Source organism: Lepidochelys kempii, chromosome 3 (assembly GCF_965140285.1).
Source record: "Lepidochelys kempii isolate rLepKem1 chromosome 3, rLepKem1.hap1, whole genome shotgun sequence".
Taxonomy (NCBI): Eukaryota; Metazoa; Chordata; order Testudines; family Cheloniidae; genus Lepidochelys; species Lepidochelys kempii.
Window position 1 is genome coordinate 96,068,678 of NC_136382.1, and position 20,226 is coordinate 96,088,903.

General features: G+C 42.2%; 1 protein-coding gene across 3 annotated transcripts in view; it reads left to right on the forward strand.

Moving 5' to 3' along the window:
- Positions 1-20,226, forward strand: part of NKAIN2 (sodium/potassium transporting ATPase interacting 2) — a 792,430-nt gene that overhangs the window by 356,613 nt on the left and 415,591 nt on the right. For 2 of the 3 annotated variants that reach the window (XM_073337203.2, XM_073337206.2), the window contains exon 2: positions 955-1,092. In XM_073337203.2, the coding sequence (XP_073193304.1) occupies positions 955-1,092 (138 nt within the window). Of the gene's footprint in view, positions 1-954; positions 1,093-20,226 lie in introns of those variants that run through there. The other variant, XM_073337205.2, reaches the window with a different exon arrangement.

Genomic DNA, 20,226 nt, shown 5'->3' on the forward strand with positions numbered 1-20,226 from the left:
GGCCCAATGACTATTCAAGTGTATCAGAAAGAGAGAGACTCTATAGCCTGGTGGTTAGAGCACTCACATGAGAACCAGGTGCTGATCCATGCTCCAATGAATATTTAATTATTTATACCAAATGGGAACAGCTTCAGCAAGAGAGATTGAGTGAGTCCCACCCTAGAATATCTAGTAGTCTGGTGGTTAGGGCAGTGACCTGGGAAGGGGGAGACCTGGGTTTCTGTCCCCACTCCAAAGCAGGGATTCAGACCTGGGATTCCCACATCAAGGGTGAGTGCTCGAACCACCAGCCAACTGAATATTGCGCAGGTGGGGGAACAGAGGGGTGGTGAACACAAACGCCTCAGTTTTTGTGAATGGTGCTACTCCCTTGTGAATATATCCTGAAAAAATTAAATGTTTCATTTTGATAGTGTCTAAATGAACCACTTCAACATTTCCAGGGGGAAAAAATCATTCATTTATGTTTTGACTAAAACAATTTGCCAAAATCCGCACAGCTGTGGAAATCAGTTAACCAAATCAGTTGATCCAATATGATTTTTTTTCATTGAAAGTTTCAGCTGAAAATATTTTGCTGAGCTCGAGTATTAAACCCACCACTGACTTTCAGCACCACCGTAGAAGTACAACATTTGCCAGTGTATGACAAGATGATTTGTGCTGTTTCTGCTGCAAACACAACATCCCTGTGAACAGGGTCTGGTATCTCAGCAGAATCACCCATATGAATATTTTAGCTAACTGCATATAACTCAGTAGACTGTCAGTGAGAAATGCTGCTTTCACTAAAACCAAAGGATGAAACATCACAAACTCATTTCATTATACTGCTGAGTGAACTAGTTTTAAACTTAGGGCAATTTTCTTGTTTTGGGGAGGGAACATGTCTTCATATCTGGTTTTTCTGGACTGTTCTAATCTATGCATTCTGATGCTTTTAAATCCTAGGTTTGTGTGCTGGAGAGGCAGATATTTGACTTCCTTGGTTATCAGTGGGCACCAATCCTGGCAAATTTTGTGCACATTATTATAGTCATACTTGGCTTATTTGGAACCATCCAGTATAGACCTCGCTACATAACAGGAGTGAGTATCATTTATGTTTTTATTTTCTGAGCATCATAAAAATGGGAGAGGTGGATGTGCAAACTTTACCCTTTTGCTTAGGAATTAAATATACATCTTACCCTTGTTTAACCTGCATATGTATTTATTTTACAACTGTAACATTGTTATGCGTCACCTATCATAATTAAATAGCACCACGAAAAATCAATAATCTCACAACATATATGAAAATATGAATATAGCATAAAGCTTAATTAGTTCACATTTGTAAAGTACTTTGGAATCCCCAAAGAAGAGGTTCAAGGTTCCTTCCCCACTCTGAACTCTAGGGTACAGATGTGGGGACATGCGTGAAAGACCCCCTAAGGTTATTCTTACCAGTTTAGGTTAAAAACTTCCTCAAGGTACAAACTTTGCCTTGTCCTTGAACCCTATGCTGCCACCACCAAGCATTAAACAAAGAACAGGGAAAGCGACCACCTGGCGATGTCTTCCCCCCAAGCCCTACACCCCCTTTCCTGGGGAAGGATTGATAAAAATCCTCACCAATTTGCATAGGTGAACACAGACCCAAGCCCTTGGATCTTAAGAACAATGAAAAAGCAATCAGGATCTTAAAAGAAGAATTTTAATTAAAGAAAAAGTAAAAGAATCACCTCTGTAAAATCAGGATGGTAAATACCTTACAGGGTAATCAGATTCAAAACACAGAGAATCCCTCTAGGCAAAATCTTAAGTTACAAAAAGACACAAAAACAGGAATATACATGCCATTCAGCACAGCTTATTTACCAGCCATTTAAACAAAAGGAAACCTAACACATTCCTAGCTAGATTACTTACTAACAAGTTCTAATACTCCATTCCTGTTCTGTTCCCGGCAAAAGCATCACACACACACACAGACTCTTTGGGTCCCGTCCCCCCCCCCCCGCCACTCCAGCTTTGAAAGTATCTTGTCTCCTCATTGGTCATTTTGGTCAGGTGCCAGCGAGGTTATCCTAGCTTCTTAACCCTTTACAGGTGAAGGGGTTTTGCCTCTGGCCAGGAGGGATTTTATAGTTCTGTATACAGAAAGGTGGTTACCCTTCCCTTTATATTTATGACAAGAGGTGATATAGATAATACAAAAGATTATGCACACTGGATTTTACCTGTTGATCAGTGAATTACTGTAACTTTTATTGACTATTTCTTATTAATTCATGTTGTTTAGAGTGCAAAAATATGCCTGCTTCTTACAAATAAGATCATGCCCCTACCCCAAAATATAATGCATGTGATGCACAGTATTGTGGGTGTGTGAGGAGAGAGAGGTAAGGAAGTGACAAAACAAAAGTAAAAAAAGATAGTATGTGCATCTCAGGAGTTGACCTGTTTTTTTCCCCTTCATCCATCCTCCCTTTAACCTTTCTGCATACATACTAACAAATTAGACTCTGTTGGACTCTGTAACCCATTACAATTTTAACTAGGTTTTAGATTTACATTTTTAGCATTTTGTTTTAAAAAAAGAAAGATATAAAAAGTTTAAAGCTCAAAAACGTTGCTCAGAATGTCCTTATCTAAAAATAAATCCATAATAAAAAAAATACTAATTCAACAGTACAGTGTAGATTTTTCACAGACACAAATGCAAATCAGGAAATCCCAAAGCTGCTGTTTCATCATGAATAGTAATTCAGCCTTCAGGCATACGCCTGTTTGTCTGATTTGTATTGGTCCCTATGGAGTCAGCTGTGGCTTTACCATAAGCCTGTTCTGGAGTTAGTGCATTGTTGAGATGCTCCTGGTTCAGCCCAAGAGTGAGATTGTAACTCCCCTTGCTGCTCCAAGGAGGGAAAGGAGTAAGTTGTGTTGGGTCTGTACCTGGCTCTGAAGAGCTGGCATCCCCTCCTACACTGTTACACAAGATGTGGGCAACTGGCCAATGAGATAAGGGATCATGATGGTCTCCTTACGTCCTTGCAGTCCCTGAGCCACAGGTTAGTCCTATGGTATTAATGTTAATGAATGAATATTAGTATGTGTAGGAGTGAAAATGTGCTTCTGTATATATGCAGTAGTGTTGTAGCCATGTTGGTCCCAGGATATTAGAGGAACAAGGTGGAGAGGTAATCCTTTTTTATTGGAACAACTTCTGTTGGCGAGAGAGAAGCTTTGGGTCTGAAGAAGAGCTCTGTGTAAGCTCAAAAGCTTGTCTCTTTCACCAACAGAAGTTGGTCCAATAAAATGTTACCTCCCACACCTTGTGTCTCTATCCTGAGATCTACACAGCTGCAACAACACTACAACACTGCAAACATCTTATATATATGGAAAGTGTGTGTCTGTGTGTGTAAATATTATACTTGAGTTTTTCATCAAGTCTCACCTTCTGCAATCCTGTGATTGTGTGAGAATCACAGCTTTCCTTTTCTGAGAAAGTCAGTTTCTAGTCCTTATTATGGTTGTGGGGGAGAAAGCTTTTAGGGTGCACTCAGGTCCTGTTTTCAAGCTAAGAAACCATAAGACAAATAGAAAGAACCCAACACTTATTTTTAAAATTCTTATGATTTACATTTTCGGTCAGCTCTGAAGAAAAGAAAACACTCACTTTCACACCTGGAAACATTAAAAGGGGAAATAGGATTTTATAAAATTTTTGCTTTTAAAAAAATATTACCTTTGGGCTCAAAACCACTCTAAGAAGTTTAAGCACAAAGAATTTATTCCGAAAATGCCAGAAAATAGAGGCTTATATTTAAAAGGGCCGCTTCAATAGGACAAGGCACCGTTTTCTGCTAGAACCAGGACTATACCTGAAATCAGAATGAATTCAAATTCTAGAAATAAATTACACTTTAAACTCCTGGGCTGATTCCATTCCTACCACTCTTTCCTATTCATCTTCCCATATGCCCTCTCTTAGAGCTGTCCCCGACTTTACTCTTTGTTGTAAAGGGCCCTGTGACCTGGCATCCCTCATCTAGAACTGAAGTATGTGTTCCCACACATAGAGCAGGTGCCTGATGCTGCTGCACCCCTGCAGTTGGACAGGGGTGGGCAGTAAGTAGCCTGATTGTCCCAAAAGACATCTAACAAAGGGAAACTCTCCCTCTGTCACTGCAGCAGCTGCATAGAGACCACTTCCACCTTAGTGCTGTTACTAAGAAATCCCACTAGGAATTAGAAGTTGCCCCAGCTATCACAAAGTTGCTAGGAGACCAGTCAGCCTGTCACCTGAATGTAGTGGTATAATGCGTGTTTCACGTCGGCTGCTGCTCTGTTTGGAGTGAGTGTATCTGAGGATGGGAGTAGACTGATTCCTGCCCATCATGGTTTTCATGGGTCCATACCATGTATTCCATTGAAGCTAGGAGATGGAGAGAATTTCCACGTGAAGAATCAGAAGGTGGGTGCTCAGTTCCCAGTTCCAGGAGAGCACAGTAAGGAGTAAGGCAACAGTCTTCTGGGCCTGGGGATGGTAGCAATGAAGTTTGCTTATTTCCAGAGGTGTGGGTAGGAGTCGATAAAACTCAGACTGCCAATTGAATATGCAAGGCTAAGGACAGCCATCTTCTGTGAACGTACCCTGCATCATCCCTACTGCTCAGTCATATCAGTATCTGTAATATTTCTTGTTTCTACAACACTAATGCATTTTAATTTTATATAACATGCTTAATAAAGGGTATCACACATTTTCTAGGGACAGTGAATCACAAGTTAAAGAAAACGGAAGGTGAGATTTAAAGAAATAAGTTAGTGTCTCAGAGGGATGTGACACAACAAGTGAATGAGTGACCTTAAACTCTGGAGAATCACAAGAAGCAGAGAGAGAGAGAGAGAGAGAGAGCAATAGAAAGCCAAAACTGGCATACTGGGGAACAGGTGAATACACTGTCAGGTCTTGGGAGATATTTTAATTGAAATGGGAGATGGTAGAGGCAGACAGAGAAGGTGGTTAAGGTAATATTGCAGGAAAGAATAGTATGGCTGAAGTTTAGAGAGCAGATATTAGAGGATTGTCAGCATTCAGAAGTGACATGATGGAGATGTGAATGTGTTTTTAGCAGAGCCATCAGTGGGGAAAGGCAGTATAGATGTCTGGGGCTCCACCTAACCAAGGGGCCTGGGAAATTGTTGATCAATCTCTTCCTCATCCTGGACCACACACAGCAGCTCAGTCTCTTCCACTCCACTTAGGAGACTTCCTGCAGACTAGACTCAGAATGCACTGATATGTGCAGTCACAATTCCTGCTCTACACCTGCTTTGAAATGCAAGAAGTAGGAGAAGGCTGCTGAACACATTGATGCTGTCTGGCTCCTGCTCTGCAGAGAAGTTCAGCATTTTTATTCATCCTTTTTCCACCCTTCCAAGAGCTCTGAATATGAGGGGCAGGGGATGTAAATATTTGCAGTAGGTGCTATTCCTGGCTCCTGACAAAGAAGGTGAAAACATTTAGGGAGACCCGCAGTCTCTAGGGATGATGAGGTGGTAAAATTGAACTCTATGTTGCTCTTTTTGCCCTGGGAAGAAGGTACAAAAATGTAAAATGGAGTGATGTGAAGGAATTAAGGAGAGTTGATGGGGGATAGGAAATGTGTATCCGGGAATTTGAGGAGAGAGGCCACTGGGTGTCAGTCTTACATAGAAACAGATGTCAACTGCCACTTTGGAGCTTTAGTCCTGTTGGTGTTGGTGAACCTGATTCTTCTAGACTAGAGCTTGTTCCACAATATGTAAATCCTGGATGTGTGCCTGCCAGAAAAGACCAAGATAAAAGAGAATTTTGACAGTATTTTGGAGGTGGTAATTGGCAGCCTTTCAGACAAGGGATGGGAAGGATTTGCAGGGAGAGGACAGGGAAATGGATTAAAAAAGTGGTTCTCAAACTTTTTTTTTTTTTTGTGGACCACTTGAAAATTGCAGAGGGTCTCGGCGAACCACTTAATGATCTTTCCAAATGTTGTTTGTACCATTAGCTAACTATTGTAAAGTGCTTTGAATAAAAGTGCTATATAAAAAAACGTAATAATAATTGGTTTTTTGTTCTACAAATAGAAGCACACAACTCAATATTTTAAAATCAGTAGTCTGACCTTTCTAATGCGATGGGTGCGTCCTTGATAACAATAGACATGTTTAATAGTTGTTGCTAGTGTGGATGTAGAAACCAGTGTGAACCGAGGTTTGTTTTTGATAATTACAGTACTAGCCAAATGATGCCATAGACAAAAATGTTCATAGCTTCTCTCCCCGGCCACGGCAGCCCCGAGCTGGGGCTGGGAAGGCTGGGGGGTCTCCCCCTGGCATCTGCAGTCCTGTAGCAGGGGAAGGTCGCCTCTTTCTCTGGCTGCCACTGCCGTACATATCCCAAATTCCTCCCCCACCCCCTCTTCTCACCCCACTGCCCCCTCTCACCTGCCCCCTATTCCCCACAAGGCCACCACCTCACCTTACATGTGCATCTTCTTCAGGGTCCAGGCACCTAATCAGTGGAGCCACGCCTGCGCGGCTCCACTAATTAGGTTGTGGCCCTTCATTCTCTTGTGTGCAGCAGCCCAGGCACGTGCCATAGAGGGAACTATGGACCACAGTTTGAGAACCTCTGGATTAAAGGTTTGAATAAGATTGCTGGTCTTGGGAGTGAAGAGACATGAGACAAGAAGACATTTTTAACCAGAAGAGGGATTTCAATTTTTTAATCCTGCAGTAGTAGGGAACGATAATGTAACTAAGCAGATTTTAAAAATTAGCACTTACCGAATTTTTAAATTAAGAATAGATATAGACTGTATGTGAAACAAACATACAAAGAGGATAAGAAACAATGTAATGTTGCCATAGTTTAATGTATTCTGTTATATCCCTCTATTAGGGATAACAATAAGAAAAAATAATAATAGTAAACATTAATGGAGACTCATGGACCTCTGAAAGTACTAACGAGCATAATATGCTGGAGAAAAAGAGCAAAGACCTCAATTTACCACAACACAAATTTGCAGCCAGTTAAAGGAGGACGAATCTTATATAGTTTAATACTTGGCTGCATTAAGTCTTGGAGAAAAGAACAGATTATCATTGGTACATTACTTAATATGTAATTGCTGATATATATTAAAAGAGCGAGAGAGAGGCAATTACCTTATGTCTGAGCTTCTTGCAGCATCATCCGTCTGCTAGACCATTAGGCCCCAGAGAGTATAGCTGAGCTAATCCATGCCTCCTTTAAAGCAAAGAATTGCCAACTGCCTCAAGCCCTGTAGGTAGACCAACTCAATGCCCCAAAGTGAATTTATCCCTGAATCTTGGCAGATTCCAGGAAGTATTTCAATAATATGTTGAACTACACATGGCAACTTAGTACCCACTATATTTTTTAAAATGTTCATGGTGATGCATAAAAATGTGCAGAAGCTCATCTATAACATGCACATATCAGGATATTGTCAAATAATGCAGCTACAAATCAGCTGTACAACAAAAATGCTTAAATGTAAGCCAATAACAAACAGGAATAATAGTGAATCTTGAGTTCTGGATCATCCTGTTCTCTGCTACCTTTTTCACATTTAAATTTAGGTTCTGTGTATTCAGTGAGTTAGGATTCATCAGTATTGGTTTTGGTAAAAGAATTTCAGTGATTTTTCTTTACTCCCAAATATCTTATAACAGAAGATAACACAATCGACTGCCAGTGCTTTTCCCAAGAAAAGCTATTTACTCACAGTATGAGAAAAGCTTCTTATTTTCAGCATTTTCTAGTAACATTTGTTGTGACGTTAAGTCTTGCCTTATTGACCCCATTCAATTTGCTTTCCAGAGATTTGTTTTCTTTAAAGTAAGGCAGTACGTGTCTTCAAGCCCTGTACAGGAATTATCCAAGACAGATATTTCCACTTTTACATTCTGTATACCTTTGGGGAAGGATACTCCTTTGTGATTAGTGTATCTAAAAGAAGGCTAAAAGGGAATGAAGTCCCTTACATATTCTGACCAGGCTATGAAGCTTGATATTCTGGAGGTTCAGGAACCTAGTATCCTAGCCAGAAGCACTCACTTAAGTGATGACTCCTTGAGAAGTTCTTGTCTAGATTACGATCCTTTAAGACAAAACTTTCAGTGGTTCATTTTGCCATTTATGGTATGCTGCAGCACCAAATCATAACATGAGTTAAGGGCATTACAGCCTCAGAGAATCAGCTGATGCATTTATTGCAAGTACAAAAAACCACAATAGTATGTATAAAGAAGCATTTGGTCACACAGTTTACCAGTTTGAAAGCACAAATTCTAATTTGTGTTCACAAATAATAGGCTTTTGTACACAAAATTTGAAGCCCGTGTTGCTGTTGGTAGCACAGTTATGGAAGTGTGGGACCTGAACATTTTATAAACATATTGCCTAAGAACAGATAACTTTCTTCAACTTCTCATTATTTGAAATTATTTCCCATAAATATTTGTGACTCTTTGCTTTATAGAGGAGCAATGTCTTCTGAGCACTTGCTATTTGATTTGTTAGTCAGTCTAGATTGGAACATAAGTTATATGTTCCCCCCCTCATTCCCCAACACACACACACACACTCTCTAATTAGAAAACCATAATTCTTAGATACAGGCTTCTGGTACAAAAACATTTTAAAAATACAAAATTTCCTTTCTGCAAATATTATCCAATATCTGCATCAAATTGGCTGTTTCCTTAAACATCCTGCCAATGTCTTCATTTGCTAAAAGATCTGTTGAAAGTTAAAACACAAGGGAGGTGAGCACAACTGAAGGGAACCACTTAAAATTTTGAATAAGTAGTTGTTGGAAACATTTTGCAGTATTCACATAGTTCTTGCAGTGTGATTGGCTTTAGTCAGATTGGAAATATTATGAGACTTGCCTTTTAGTTTGTGTTTTAATACTTGTGTTTACTGTCCTAGAAGGAAGAAACCAAGAAGTACATGATCACGGCTATACATTAGAGAGAAATAACAGGGTGCCAGATAAAAAATGAAATAGGTGCACAATCAAGAGTGCTATAAATATCTATATACCAACACAAGAAGCTGAAAAAGCTAAAGTAGGGTGCCTGGCAATAGAAGAGAATTTTGACATAAAAGAATCTCTGAAACATGGTGGAAGGCCACACGTCAGTGGAATACTTTGTCACTGGTGTGTACATTATACAAGGAAGACCAATTTGGCTTTAAAAGTTGGGGAGCAGTATTGTACCTAATAGATGTCATAAAATCTAATGAGAGGGATTATCCGAGTGGAGAGACCCATACAATAGAAAGTATATAGCTACAAATCCCAGATTATAAGAATACAAATACACTAGTAGATTTATGTTGCTAACTTTTTCACCGGAAAGATATTGAGTGTGCAATGGAGAGCAAGATCAGAGGCAACAAATCTGTAATAATGGGTGACTTTAACTACCTGCAGGCTGATCAAATGTCATGTCAGGGCAAGATTTAGAGAAGCAAATTTTCAATATTTTAAGAAATTGCTTCTTCGAACAGTTAGTTCAAAATCAAACAAGAGCAGAGGCTATTTTCAACTTAGTTCAAAGTAGTGCACAGGAGGTGGTTCAAAAAGTAACTGTACTGAGTCAAGAACTAATAGCCACTACTGTATGATTAAGTTCACTACCCTGTGGAGTGGGATCTTACCAAATACTGTTGCTGACACTAAACTTCAGAAGTAGGGATTTTAAAAAAATAATGAGGAATCTAGTTAAAATGACCCTAAAGTCAAAAGTGAGGAATAAGCTTAAGTCAACTTAATCACAGCACAATAGAGTCCCAGAAAGCATGTATGTCCCTAAATGGAAAAGGAGACAGAGGAAAGGGGAAACAGCATGATTGCATGCAGGGTTGCCACAAGGGGTGGGGAAGTCAGAGGGGTGAAACACATCCCCCCCCAACACATTTGGTAAAATTTTGCCTCCTGACTGGTAGGCCTTCTGCAGCCTCAGAGCAGCGCATTGCTGAGCCCACAGATCTCCCTCTCCGCATGGAGAATGTCAGCAACGGAGGCGTTTGGACCAGCCAGGCGGGGGGGCGCTACCTCTCAGGGGCTCCCCAAGTGCTGCCTGTGGAGGGAGGGGAGATGCTGAGGAGCTGGCTCTGGGAGTGCTGGTGCTGTGTGGGACGGGGGGTGGTAGCCTTAGAAATGGTATTGCCACTGCCAAGCCTTTTTTGCTGTGCAAGCCTCACCCAGGAGCCCGAGCTCTGTTGCCTTCTCCCAGTTACACCTGAGGTGGTGTGGGGTGATGTGAGGCTGGCTCAGTACCAGATGTCTGGCTGGAGTGAAGGGCCAGCCTGGCTGCAGAGGGCACGAGCACAAAATGGGAGGATGGCGCAGAAAAGCACCGATCCTACCCAGCAATTCAACTTCATGGCTCAGGATCAGATCTGGAAGGGCCTGTCTCCTCCCTTCACCCTTTCCCCTGGGTGTCTACATCAGCCTCCTCCATCCACCACTGATACTATTTGATACAATTTGGGGAAACATTTGGTAAATTTTTTAAACATCACCCTGAGATGCCTGCTTTAGACCCCAATCGGTGCCCCTGGTGACATGGCAAGGTGCTAGAGGGTACTAGAGCCAAATTCAAAGTTTGTGAAGCCATTAAACAGGAACATAAACTGTGGCAATTCACATATAAGATGGAATTTGTGTCAGCTGAAAGGGAATTTAAAGAGCAAATAGGTCAAATGCATGAAAACAAACAAATACTTTGAGTGTATTAGAAACAGCAAGACTGTCAGAATGGGTGAAGCTGCATGAGGGGTATCCTATTACCATTTATGGTATGCTGCAGTACCCAATCATAACATGAGCTAAGTGTACTAAGCCTCAGAGAATCAGCCTCAGTCCAGAATTAATTCAGAGTTTCATTTTCATTATGCCAAATAAATTGACACTAAGGGCACATCTACACTGGCAAAGTTACAGCGCTGGCAATTACCGCACCGCTCAGAGAGCGCTGAAGGAAAACCGCTGTGTGTGTTCACACTGTCAGCTGCCTGCGCAATAGCATGTTCACACTTGTGGCACTTGCAGTGGTATTTGGAGCAGTGCACTCTGAGCAGCTATCCCACAGAGCACCTCTTTCTCTTTTGCTGCTAAGACTTGTGGGAAGGCGGAGGGGGTCACGGAGCATCTTGAGTCCTGTCCCGATGCCCCATGATGCATTGCTTCGCATCCCAGGAATCCCTGTGCTTCCATCTGCACTTGGTGTCATCTTTCCATGGTTTGTGCACTGTGCGCTCTGCCTCTTCGGGCTGCAGGAATGGATCCCGCACTGCTGACCAGCCTGCTGCTTGCTCTGACCAACACATCACAAGTGGCAGTGGAGTCATTCCTTAAACTACAAAGGCAAGAGGAGTGCGACATTGATCTCGTCATGCGTACTAGCTATGACACGAGAGTGCTTGTGACATTCATGGAGTGCTTGTGACCACAGTGGAACGCCGCTTTTGGGCTCGGGAAACCAGCACTGAGTGGTGGGATCACATCGTCATGCACATCTGGGATGACGAGCAGTGGCTGCAGAACTTTCGGATGAGGAAAGCCACATTCATGGGACTGTGTGATGAGCTCACTCCAGCCCCGCGGCACAAGGACACGAGAATGAGAGCTGCCCTGTTGCTGGAGACGTGCGTGGCAATTGCACTGTAGAAGCTGGCTACTCCAGACTGATACCGATCGGTCGCTAACCAGTTCGGAGTGGGAAAGTCGACTGTTGGACTCATGTTGATGGAAGTGAGCAGAGCCATTAATTGTATCCTGCTCTGAAAGACCGTGACTCTGGGCAACGTGCATGACATTGTGGATGGCTTTGCACAAGTGGGCTTCCCTAACTGTGGGGGGGCGATAGATGGTGGGCATATTCCAATTCTGGCACCAGACCACCTAGCCACAGAGTACATTAATCTCAACGGGTATTTCTCAATGGTTCTCCAGGCGCTTGTGGATCACCATGGGCATTTCACAGACATTAATGCAGGCTGGTCCGGAAAGGTGCATGACGTACGCATCTTTTGGAACACTGGCCTGTTCAAGAAGCTGCAAGCAGGGACTTTCTTCCTGGACCAGAAGATCATGGTAGGGAAGTAGAAATGCCCATTGTGATCCTGGGAGACCCCGCCTACCACTTAATGCTGTGGCTTAAGAAGCCATACATGGGTAACTTGACAGCAGCAAGGAGTGGTTCAGCAACAGGCTGAACAAGTGCAGAATGACTGAGTGTGCATTTGGCCATTTAAAAGCCCGTTGGCAATGCCTGTATGGGAAGCTGGACCTAGCCGATGACAATATTCCTATGCTTATAGCTGCGTGCTGTACGCTCCATAATTGTGAAGGGAAGGGTGAAAACTTCACTCAGGGCTGAACTGCAGAGGCTCAGCACCTGGAGACTGAGTTTTGAACACTAGGCATATGGTGGGAGACACGCCTGCTTTCTGCAACCCTCCTGCCCCCAAAAACTCGCTTAAGCAATTCCCAAAATCAGATCCACTTACCAGGGGCCTCCTCTCCTGTTTGCACTTTGTCAAGCTCCGACAGCTGTGATTTGATAGGCTCCTCCGGGGTAGAAAACAGCTCCTGGCTGCATGCATCTCTGGCCTCCGAGTCATCCTCTGCCTCTGGGTCCCCCTCCACATCCTCATCCAAGATGTCCTCCTCCTGGCTCGGTCCACTCTCAACTGGCGCGTGAGCTAACAAAGTATCCACAGGGGCCTTCGCAGTGGAGGTGGGGTCACCACCGAGTATCATGTCCAGCTCTTTGTAGAACCAGCGGCTCGTGGACGCAGCACTGGAGCGGCAGTTTGCCTTTCACGTCTTGTGGTAGGTGTTCCTCAGCTCCGTCGCTTTTACCCTACATTGCAATGTGTCCTGATCATGGCTCCTTTCTGTCATGCATCGTGAAATCTGTCCATAGGTATCATAATTCCTACGGCTGGAGCGCAGCTGGGACTGGACAGCCTCCTCTCCTCAAATGCTGTTGAGGTCCAGCAGCTCAGCATTGCTCCAGAATCACCTGGTGCATGGAGCAGGCATGGCCACCTGGAAAGATGCGCTGAGATCACTGCACGCATCACTGAGCAAACAGGAAGGGGACTTTCAAATTTTCAAAGGAATTTACGGGGTGGGGATGACGGTTGATCACCTGAGGGCAGGGCAGTAGAGTTCAAACCGATGACCAGAGAGGCGAGAACAGGCATTGTGGGACACCCCCCGGAGGCCAATCACAGAGCTGCAATCGCCACATTGTTTACACTGGCACCGCGGTGCTGTTGCCCCGGCGCAGAAAGCTCGACGCCGCTCGTCGGGGTGGTTTTTTTAAAGCCCTGCAACTGCACAGTTTCTGTGCACTGAGTGGCATGGCAGTGTGTGCACCTCGGGAGTTACAGCGCAGCAGGCTGCTTTACTGAGCGGACGCTTGCCAGTGTAGACAGGGCGTAAGTGAAGCACTGGTCTTTTATGGTAGACTAATTACTGCACAGGAGCACTTTCATGTAATGCCTTCTTTGTCATGAATATCCGCACGCATTCTCCTTGGCATCAGTTGTTCTAAGCCTTCATGATCATCAGCGTTCCTTAGGTAAACATTCCTACTGAGTAGTTTTGGTTGAGGGGGCCTGTTGATTGCCCGGCTGTCTCCTTGCTCAAGAGATTCTTTGTTCTGGTCATCTTTGACTTAGTCATGCTGGCAGGTCTCAGCAGTGATTGGTGAAATACCTGCATATTCATAATCCCTGGCACCACAGCATGTTATCACTGCTGTAGAGCTGAATGGTTTCTTGTTTAAATTCTTATCAGTAATCTACTACATCCAAATGGAGCAGGTGTTTTTTCCATTTATTTTCTTTGCATATTTTGTCCTTTGGCTGCTGGACACTACATCACTAAATGACCACTGTTAAGCTTGCTGTGACATTATATCTATTTTATTTTGAGAGTAATATTCGCTTTTGATACATGTAGTGAAAAAAAGGTGTGAGGATGTCCTTTGGAATTGAAACAATTCTTGCTGAAAGAAATTGTATTTCTCAGCCCAGTTACTCTGGCCCGAAAAAGTACACTTTGTAATATAGTATTCTTTTATTGTTGCATACAAATGTCACATTTTAGTGTACTACAGATTTAAATGTTCTTCAGTTTGCATTTGAAGAAACAGTGTCAATAGTTTACCTTTACGGTAGCTCCAATTTTAAAACTTTTAAGCAGAGAAAAAGAGTGTGTGCAAGTTAGCTAGTAAACCCTATTGTCATAGCTGTACCGATGTAATTAATCCAAGTTATGAGTACAAGAATTGATGAATGAATGAATGCATGCATGCTCTCTCATAAAACTTCTGGGATTATAAGGAGAATAATAAGAGAGAAGTGCACAAGTCCTCTAATGGTAGAAAAATTATATTGTGTACTCTTTTACACCAGTTCAGAACTCATGAGCTTCTCCTTTCATCTGACAAAAAAGCCACAGAGCTAATCCATATTTAGATTATATGGAGCCTTTGATTTTGGCTTCTCTTTCTGGTGACTTTGCTCTGTACCTTGCAGGAAACCCTAGCAGAGTCTCAAATTTTGCCAGCATGGGGGCTGAGCTAAGCCTCTGGCAAAAAAAATACCCCAATTGAAGGAGTTATTTGCTGTATATTATTGCAAAATGTGTCTCTATTGTGTACAGAGAAACTGAAAAAAGGATGAAGTGAGCTGTAGCTCACGAAAGCTCATGCTCAAATAAATTGGTTAGTCTCTAAGGTGCCACAAGTACTCCTTTTCTTTTTGCGAATACAGACTAACACGGCTGTTACTCTGAAACCTGAAAAAAGGATGTAACCTGAACTAAGTATCTTCAGTTCTCTCAGCTTTCCTGGGCCTTATTTTAATACTGTTTTGAACAAAGCCTAAGGGAAAAAATATTTTTCCTACTTGCAAAACTGTTTGGCTAAGGAATGATAGATGGGACATATTTAAAAATGAACGCAGCCTAAGACCCTTCCATGCACAGCTAGATCACTCTGAAGTAGAGCTGGGTGAAACCTTTTGGCTCAAACCTTTTTTTCCACTGGAAAATGCAGATTCAGGTATACCAAAACATTCCACACTTTTGTCAAATTTGCTGAAATTTTTCAGCTGGACTTCCCCCTCAGTCCCCACGCCAAAAAAAAAAAAAAAAACCCCTCTGAAAAAATTGAAATGTTTCAATTTTTTTTTTAAATGTTAACTCACAAGAAACAAAATGTTTTGGTTTGGGTCAAATGAAATATTTCATTCAACCTGAAACAAATTTTGAAATTTTTTTCAGTTTGCCCAAAATTTTCATTTTGGGGAAACAATTAAAAAAATTAGCATGGCCAGCAAACCAAAACCTCACTTATTTGTACAGCTCTGCTCTAAAGCACCAAGGGGATAAAATCAGTCTAAGGAAAATTGTGACCACTCTCTTCTCTTTAAATTAAAGACCTGTCCTACCTTCTTACTCTCACTTTGGGTCTCATGGCACGGACACTTCCCAAGAGAACCCAGAATTTAAAGACTGGAAAAGCTCTTAATCAGACCATTAAAAAGAGGCTCCAGGCTCTCTGGGTCACTGTGTCTTGAAAACTTAATCTAATTGGCACGCACTTAGCAATTATGGTGATGGGTGCTCCAGAAAACCCTAAAACAGATAGATATATGTTCAGGCCTCTTCTTCAACAATAGTTCTGTTTGAAGCGTATTTTCATTTATTGAAAATTGATTTCAGCCTCATTTTCTGAGTGTATTTTAACTTTCCATTACAATAAATCCCTTTAAAGACACTTAGTTAATATTTCACAGGGATATCAATTTTGAAAAAAAGTATTGGAAGATGACAAATTATAATTTGCATCATCTAATGAAGTGCAGCATTGATTTCCAGTAAATTTTATGCATCACCTGTTCAGTACTTGAAGCTTTCTGTTATTTTCACAGTTTAAAGCTTTAATTATGAGATATTTGTAACAGGTTTAATTAGTGCAAAATTCAGCTACATTCATCCTTTCTAAATGCTTTTATCTCATTTCAGTGAAGAGTATGCAAATTAAAAAAAAGCTGTTGAGAATGTTTGTCTCTCATCCTCTTCACAAAAAGATAGATGGCTTTTCATGGAGTCTTCATTGAGTACAGTTCCAGTTTAGAACTGCTAGTAGTAAAATGTGAATATGAATTTTTATTCTAATTCAAGCTGGAGAGTTCCCTAACAGCGGGAAAGGTGCCAAAATATGATGTTCCTCCACATTCTCCTTTTCTTCCTTTAGATTACCTCCGCTGACACCTTGCTGTAAATGACAAAAGGGTTCTACTCTAAATATTTTTAACAAGAAACCTTTTATGTTGAATTAATGTCAGATGTGCTTAAACTCTATCAGAAGCATAGAGCAATGAACAGCTTGGTGGACTATACGATTCTCAGACACATAATGTAAGAGATCAGGGTGAAGATCGATGGCTTTTGGTTCTGCATCCTACACTGCTGCAGGAAGTATTGAAATTTTCTCATAATGGCCATAGCTCTGGCCATCTAGGGTTAACTAAAAGTCATGCAAGGATTTTAGTAATGTTTCTAGTGCCCTGGGATGGCCTCTAATATTCAGGACTAGGTGTTCACCTGTAACCAGTGTAATCAAAGGATATTCCTTTTACCTACAGAAATAGCTTCAATCCTTGTTACTACGCTTATGGATTTATGTGTCATAGTAAAAGTGCCCAAAAGTCCCACAAAATCCCCAGGGAAAATAGTATATATTGGTTATGGCTGGTTGTTTTACAAAATGACCTGAAACTGTTCCAATGACTGGCCAGGTCATGATTCAGCCTTGGGTTATATATAGGATTCCCTAGACCAGAGGTGGGCGAACTCTTTGGCCCGAGGGCCACATCAGGGAATAGAAATTGAAGGGCAGGCCATGAATGCTCACAAAATTGGGGTTGGGGTGTGGGCTTTGGGGTGGGGCTGGGGATGAGGAGTTTGGGGTGTAGGAGGCTGCTCTGGGCTAGGACTGAGGGGTTTGGAGGGCAGGAGGGGGATCAGAGCTGGGGCAGGGGCGAGGGTTCCGGCTGGGGGTGCGGGCTCTGGGGTGGGGATGAGAGGTTTGGGGTGCAGGAGGGTGCTCCTGGCTGGGATCAAGGAGGGGTGAGGGGGATCAGGGCTGGGGCAGGTGATTGGGACTTGGGGAGAGGCTCAGGGGTGCAGGGTCCAAGTGGCGCTTACCTCAAGGTAAGCTGCGTGGTATGACCCTCGACCCAGCGCCCCGGAGCACCAGAGTGGAGCCCAGCCGCGTGGCCCAGCCCCCGACCCAGCACCCCAGCCAGAGCGCCAGAGTGGGGCTAAGCCACGTGGTGCGGCTTGCGGGCCGGCTTAAAACTGCTTGTGGACCCACCCCTGCCCTAGACACTGTTCACTGTCTGGGGGAGAAACTCTGAATCACAGCTACTTGACATTGTATTGAAATTCTTAAAAACCCACGGGCTATGCACTTCTGTGTGTCTTCCACAAGGGGATGAGTTTGTTGAGTTTCTCAAGCACACTCTTTGATAACTGCTCAGACACAGTAAATAATCAGGAAGATGACTGGGCCCTGTGGCTACAAACAGAAGTGTATGCCAAAAGCAGTATTATAGAGGAAAACCTTGTACTGTACTTTGACCATTTATTTCAATTTCTCCTCCGATAATAACTGACTCTTGTGCTGACCTGCAGCAGAAGCTGCATGCTCTCTAGGATGGGTAAATTCTTGTAATTGCCTAGGCTGAACTGAAAAATATTATAATACCAAGGGGCAAAGAAATGTATGTGAACTCCTGCAATCTGACAAGCAAACATGACTGCATAACCCAGTTTCTGCTTAATTTCCTCTCATAGAAGTTGCAGGGAGGCAGGCTGCAGATTCACAGACTGCTCTGTAACACGTACTCATAATGTTCTGTCTTTTCTACTGCTTTTTCTTATCTTTTTCTACTCCATGACTTTGTACGTACCCAGGGAGATTAGAGAGGCTATACAAATACAAAAACTCAGTAATAATGGGAGATTTCAACTATTGCCATATTGACTGGGCACATGTCACATCAGGACTGGAGGCAGAGCTGAAGTTTCTTGACACTTTAAATGACTGCTTCTTGGAGCAGCTAGTCCTGGAACCCACAAGAGGAGAGGCAATTCTTGATTTAGTCCTAAGTGGAACACAGGATCTGGTCCAATAGGTGAATATAGCTGGTAGGGAAAACACCACAGCAGCCCAACACGGTAGAATTAAATTTCAGAAAGGAGGACTACACAAAAATGAGGAAGTTAGTTATACAGAAATTAAAAGGTACAGTGCCAAAAGTGAAATACCTGCAAGCTGCATGAAAACTTTTTAATGAAACCATAATAGAGGCTCAACTTAAATGTATACCACAAATTAAAAAACATTGTAAGAGAATCAGAAAAGTGCTACCGTGGCTAAACAACAAAGTAAGAGAAGCAAAGAGAGGCAAAAAAGGCATCCTTAAATCCTAGTGAGGAAAATAGAAAGGAGCATAAACTCTGGCAAATGAAGTGTGAAAATATAATTAGGAAGGCCAAAAAAGAATTTGAAGAACAGCTAGCTAAAGACTCAAAAAAGTAATAGCAAAAAAAAAATTTAAGTACATCAGAAGCAGGAAGCTTGCTGAACAACCAGTGGGGCCACTGGACAATCGAGATGCTAAAGGACCACTCAAGAATGATAATGCCATTGCAGAGAAACTACATGAATTTTTGCTCAGTCTTTACAGCTGAGGATGTGAGGGAAATTCCCAAATCTGAGCCACTCTTTTTAGGTGGCAAATCCGAGGAACTATCCCAGATTGAGGCGGTTTTGGAACAAATTGATAAACTAAACAGTAATAAGTCACAAGGACCAGACGGTATTCACCCAAGAGTTCTGAAGGATCTCAAATGTGGGATTGCAGAACTAGATAACTGTAGTCTGTAACCTATCATGTAAATCGGCTTCTGTACCAAATGACTGGAGGATAGCTAATTTGACACCCATTCTTAAAAAGGGCTCCAGAGGTGATCTTGGCAATTACAGACCAGTAACCCTGACTTCAATACCGGGCAAACTGGATGAAACTATAGTAAAGAACAGACTTGTCAGACACATAGATGAACATAATTTATTAGGGAACAGTCAACATGGTTTTTGCAAAGGGAAATCATGCCTCACCAATATACTAGAATTCTCTGAGGGGGTCAACAAGCATGTGGACAAGGGGGCTCCAGTGAATACAGTGTACTTAGATTTTCAGAAAGCCTTTGATAGGGTTCCTCACCAAAGGCTCTTAAGCAAAGTAAGCTGTCATGAGAAAAGAGGGAAGATCCTCTCATGGATCGGCAACTGGTTAAAAGATAGGGGAAAAGGGTAGGAATAAATGGTCAGTTTTTAGAATGGAGAGAGGTAAATAGTGAGGTCTGTACTAGGACCAGTACTATTCAACATATTCATAAATGATCTGGAAAAAGGGGTAAACAGTGAGATGGCAAAATTTGCAGGTGATACAAAACTATTCAAGATATTTAAGTCCAAAGCAGACTGTGAAGAGCTACAAAGGGATCTCACAAAACTGGGTGACTAGGCAATAAAATGGCAGATGAAAGTTTGTGTTGATAAATGTAAAGTAATGCACATTGGAAAACATAATCCCAACTATACATATACAATGATGGGGTCTAAATTAGCTGTTACCACTCAAGAAAGAGATCTTGGAGTCATTGTGGATATTCTACTGAATGTGCAGCAGCAGTCAAAAAAGCTAACACAGTGTTGGGAATCATTAGGAAAGGGATAGATAATAAGACAGAAAATATCATATTGCCTCTAAATAAATCCATGTGGTCACCCCATCTAAAAAAAGATATATTGGAATTGGAAAAGGTTCAGAAAAGGGCAAAAAAAAGGATTAGGGTTATGGAACAATTTTCATATGAGGACAGATTAACAAGATTGGGACTTTTCAACTTGGAAAAGAGAGGACTGGGGGGAGATATGATAGATGTCTATAAAACCATGACTGGTGTGGAGAAAGTAAATAAGGAAGTGTTATTTACTTCTTATAACACAAGACCTAGGAGTCACCAAATGAAATTAATAGACAGCAGG